Here is a 5718-nt window from a genome sequence, read left to right as displayed (position 1 = left end):
CAAACTCAAATTTTGAAATATATATTACACCATTTAATTTACAAATGTTTTTGGGAAAAACTTACAAGATGCAAAGTGACTATATAATAAACCATGCGTCCGAAATCAATACTTATTTAAACTATTCGGGTTTGATATGTTTGATTTTCTTGCGTCAAATTTTATGGAACTTTTTAATTTGATTTTCTTGCGTCAAGTTTTATGGAACTTTTTAATAGACTACAACCGGTCACTCATAGTAATTTCATGGACATTAGATTATGAATGTTTTTAAAAGAAGTTAGTATTATAATCATTACAACCGGTCACTCATAGTAATTTTATGAACATTAGATTATGAATGTTTCGAATGTTTTTAAAAGAAGTTAGTATTATCATCACTACAACCGGTCACTCATAGTTAGACCTGGCAATGGCGCGGGTTTGGAGCGAATCGACATTGATCCAAACCCTTTTAACAAATTTCAAAATCCGATCCAAACCCGCTTCGTAACCCGCAGAGTTTTGAATAGTTAAACTCATACCCTTATCCACCAAATCAACATATATCCAAACCCGCCCCGTAACCCATAGGTTTTTTGAAAAATCAAACACATTTTTCGTAAATATTAAAATAACATTTATCAAATAAAACAAATGTTGATTTACAAAACACATTACGTACTCAAAGAATTTCGATTAGAATTAAAATCATTATTGTAGTAACTTCTGATTGATTTTTGACCCCGGATTGCAGTGATAAAGAATAGCAATTACAAACTTTCTTTCGGTTGATGACTTTATCGATATACAATTGAAATTGGTGATTGCTTGATGGAATACAAATGAATGACATAATGATTCTTAGTAGATGATTGGAAGTCTAGAAATCGAGTCCTCGAGACCTATATAAAAACATTTTAGTCTTTGGTCTTTTCTCTTTGGACTTTTGATTGGAATTAAAAGTAAACTTTATGTATTATTAAATATAAATATATAATTCTAAAATTTATACGGGGCGGGTTATAAATGGAACGGATCAATGATGATCCATACCCGACCCTTTTAATAAAAGGGTTAGCGGGTACGAGTCGTTAACGGGTAAACGGATCAAAAACTATGCTCCAAACAGGGCCGGCTCAACCAGTTTGGTGGCTCTAAGCGCCAAAAATTTGGGGCCCTTTGACATTACTATACTTACTGTTATAAACCCTCCTCTTTTATCCGGGCTTGGGACCGGCAATAATAAACTAAAAAGTTTAAAATGGCGGAGTTAAATTTTTTTTTTTTATGTATATGTTTTTTGTGAATATATTTTATGACATAAAGTTAATTTTTCTAGCCTTTCTAGATGCAAATTCTTTAATAAAATTTTCATAATCAATCTCTTTTACTAAATGTTTTTCAATTGACAAAATAGCTAATCCATTTAATCTTTCTTGTGACATTGTAGATCTTAAATAATTTTTTAACAATTTTAATTTAGAAAAACTTCTTTCTGCAAAGACAACAGTTACAGGAATAGTTAACATAATCCTATAGGCAACGTATGCATTTGGAAAAGAACTAAACTTTTTAATGTAATTAAGTATATTAATAATTGTATCACGTTTTAAATGTACAACATGTCTTAAAAGTTTTAGTTCGTGAAATAAATCTAAACCATCAATATCTAAGCTATCATCATGCTTTAAAGATTTTTCAAGATTTAAACAATGTTCTTTTAAAGTATTCTCATCAAATGATTTTAATTTTTCTATACTAAATAGAAAACCAAAAATATTTTTGAACTCGTTAAATTGCTCAAATCTACTTTTAAGTGAAGTAATGGTTTTATCTACTACATATAAAAAGTAATCAGTTTTAAATAACTGAACAGGAGTTTTAATAGTTTCATTAGCAACATTTTCATCATATCGTCTATTTCTTTGAATGATACGCTTTTCACGAAATTTAGGTTTTACGTTCATTTCTAAAGCTAATTCTTTTGCATAATCTAAAGCCTTTTCAAATCCATTTTCTCTATATTCTTCAAAGAAACACAAAAGTCCATTTAGTTGATCTATAGCATCATTGATACACATATCTTTTGATTGCAAGCTTTTACTAACAGTGTTAATAGCAAACAAAACATCATACCAAATAATCATTCCTAATAAAAATGCATAGTTTTCCAGTTCATATGTAGCTAAACATTTAGCTTCACTTTTAATTTTTGGATCTCCACTATTTTTGGATAATTGTAAAAGTGCTTTTCTTAATTGTGGTGTTTGAAATCTAATTGCTTTTACACTTTCTACCCTACTTTCCCAACGAGTTTGCGATAATGATTTAAGTGTTAGGTTTGATATATTATCTTGTAATATTTTCCACCTTTGAGTTGATGAAGCAAATATCGAATATATACGTTGTATAACTCCAAAAAATTCACTAGCTTTCTCACACAAATTAGCCATATCACAAATTACTTAATTTAAACTATGACAACCACACGGAGTGTAGAATGCTCTAGGGTTAATATCTAACAATCGTTTCTATACACCTTGATGTTTTCCTTTCATATTTGATCCATTGTCATAACCTTGACCCCTAACATCATTTATATTTAGTCCTAGATTTTTAATTTCATCAACTATTGCATCATATAAGCCTTTACCGGTTGTATTATCTACAATTAAAAATCCTAAAAAGTACTCTTTAACTTCAATTGGAGTTGTTGAAAGATCTAAACATCGTAAGATAATTGACATTTGTTCCTTATGACTTGTATCGGGAGTACAATCAAATATTATTGAAAAGTATTTAGCCTCTTTTACCTTTTTAATTATTTTACTTTTAACTTCTTCTCCTAATAAACTAATAAGTTCATTTTGCATATTGTGTCCAAGATAATGATTATGAATTTCTTTGTCATTAATTCTCCTAATATGTTCTTGCATAATAAGATCAAATTCCGCAATCATTTCAATTATAGTTATAAAATTACCATTATTTTCTTCATAAATCTTTTCATTTGTTCCACGAAATGCTAAATTATTTTTTCCTAATGTTTTTACTACAGCAATGATTCTTTTTAATACATTTTTCCAATGTTCTTTTTCTTTATTTATTCGTTCTTGGACTTGCTTGTCAATTGTTTTATTATTTGCTAATCTGTTTTTTAAGTCAATCCATGACCTCATATTAAGAATGTGTCCGTTACTTGTTTCGTGTCTTTTTAGTATACAAGAAATATTGTTCCAATCATTATTACCTTTATGTGCTAATGTACATGTAGTTGTATTCACATTAAATAATTTACAACAAAAACAAAAAACTCTATCTACATCTATGGAATAAACCAACCATGTTCGTTCGTATTTTTCTCCATTTGATATTTTTTGCATGTAAAGAGATGTACTAAAGCTTCTTAAATGTTGATCTTTTGGAAATTTAAAATCATAAATCTTAATAGGACCTTTTTCTACGATTAAATCTCTTAAATTAGTACTTATATTATTCCATCTACTTTGATCATATATGTTTAAAGGCGTGTTATCATTTTCATTATTAGTTTGTTCGTTATCAATTTCAATATTAGTTTGTTCGTTATCATTTTCACTATTAATTTGTTCGTTATCAATTTCAATATTAGTTTGTTCGTTATCATTTTCACTATCAATTTCAATATTAGTTTGTTCATTATCATTTTCACTATTAGTTTTTTCGTTATCAATTTCAATATTAGTTTTTTCATTATCATTGTCAATATTAGTTGGTTCATTATCATTTTCAATATTAGTTGTTTCATGATCATTATTATCAACATTAGTTTGTTCTTTTTCATTATCAACATTAATTTGTTTTTGTTCATTATCAACATTTTTGTTTGTAGTTAAATATTTTAAAAACGACCCTTTCTGTTTATCTATAAAAGCTTCTTCTTGCATTTTTCGTTTCCTTTTTGAGGCACCAGATTCATATTTTCTCTTTGACATTATTATTAATTATTTGACTGATAATAACTATAAGTATAAAAGATATGGATTAGGATTATACCGCCCTTGAGATAATGGAAGCTCAAAAACAATGGAATCTGCCAATCTGGAATTAGTTATTAAACATTCATTCCTGCACAGATTCACAATTAAGGTTAACATTTTTCAAACAACTGAAACCACTATTATTTAATAAAAAAAATCATGATTGAAAGCATATAGAAAGGCAAAAAGCTAATCCAACTCATATTAGACATTTTCATTTAGAAGGAAAACTTAATATTAATGATTAATTACAGTAAACAAATTAGACATTTTCATGCAAACCCTTATATAAATGACACATCAACCTTTTATTGTAAAAAAGCGATCTCATTTATATCATTCTTTTGGGACAATGATTAGGTTTTGAGGTACACTTTGTCTATCTAACATTGTTTAAGCCACCTTTTCATTCAACGTCTTTAAACGTTCAACTTGCTTTCCACAACTAGAAGTAGATACAAATTTTTGTATTGTTTTGTATATCCATGTTTTTAATAATTTCAGTCCACTTTCATCACAATTTTAGCCATTTTAGCATTAAAAAAACTTTCTTTAAAATGGCTAAAGAAACTATACCAAAAGCGGCCAAATGTTTCTGATTTATCCTTTGCCGGCATTCACTTTTTTATCCGATTCTTTATACTTTATAGCCCAAGTAGTAGTTGTATACATGATGCTTTAGTTTCGTAATGATTGTTTAACTAACCAAAACAGGATTGGAAAGAGATTAACCCTAATGGATTGCCTATTAACGCCAATTATGAGATAATAGAAAAATCAACACTAAAAATTGAAAATACAAAGAATTATTAACGTTTCAATCATTCAGTGACAGCAGAATAACAACAAAGTAGCAGTACAATAGCAGATCATTAAATCAAGAGAAACCAAGAATGAAGAAGGAAGAAGATCCCGGTTTTTTTGGATGATGATCTGCTACGGTTTAGGGAGACAACGAGACAGCAACAACTCAACAGAAGTGTAGAAGAAACGTTTGGAGAACAACCTGTAATCGAGAAGACGAGAACGAGAGTGGAAAAAAGAACGGAAGATTTCGTTGCCGTATTATCGCTTGAAGACTCGGTCAAAACTTAAGTCTGGTATTTTGAAAACTACTAACAATGGATTAAAAGTATATGGGGCCCCTCACAAGTAGGGGCCCTAAGCCCTATCTTTACTCTTAACACAATGAGGCCGGCCCTGACTCCAAACTCATATAATTGTTAAGGGTTTGGATCGGATCAGGATCAAAACTTGTTCCATTACGAGGCCTACTATACCGTTGTACATAGTTTGCCTTCCAACTCAATATAGAATTATTTTGGCAAATGAATAAAAACCATTATAAAATAGCTTTTAGTTATTCTATAATGTGGGCCATTCAAAAAACTACAAATAGGATAAATCATTTCGTGAAATCCATTTGTGAAAATAGATAATATTTGTAGTTAATATTTAATAAAGATTGATTCTTGAACACACTATATGTAGTGATATTTACAAATACGATCATATATTGCTTCAAGATTAAGCAAAATATTTCAATGTATATTTAATAAAGATTGATTCTTGAACACACTATATGTAGTGATATTTACAAATACGATCATATATTCCTTCAAGATTAAGTAAAATATTTCAATGTATTCCTATTTTAATAAATAAATTGTTTTAATCTTTTTTTATCAAGTGTCATTTTAATACAACTCCTTATTAA

General features: G+C 28.7%; 1 protein-coding gene across 1 annotated transcript; it reads right to left on the bottom strand.

Annotated features, from left to right (window-relative positions):
- Positions 1 to 1295: 1295 nt before the first annotated feature.
- Positions 1296 to 2435, bottom strand: LOC145099299 (uncharacterized). The gene has a single exon (XM_079036888.1). The coding sequence runs from the start codon at positions 2433 to 2435 to the stop codon at positions 1296 to 1298; it is 1140 nt and encodes a 379-aa protein (XP_078893014.1).
- Between the last annotated feature and the right edge of the window lie 3283 nt (positions 2436 to 5718).

The sequence above is a fragment of the Lactuca serriola genome, chromosome 4, assembly GCF_051521515.1.
Source record: "Lactuca serriola cultivar US96UC23 chromosome 4, Lser_US96UC23_V15, whole genome shotgun sequence".
Taxonomy (NCBI): Eukaryota; Viridiplantae; Streptophyta; class Magnoliopsida; order Asterales; family Asteraceae; genus Lactuca; species Lactuca serriola.
Note: the sequence above shows the minus strand (reverse complement) of the source record. Positions and strands in the feature narration are given on the sequence as shown.

Bases quoted from the DNA above. Each gene is read 5' to 3' on its own strand.
- LOC145099299 (XM_079036888.1), bottom strand. From the start codon at position 2,435: ATGGCTAATTTGTGTGAGAAAGCTAGTGAATTTTTTGGAGTTATACAA.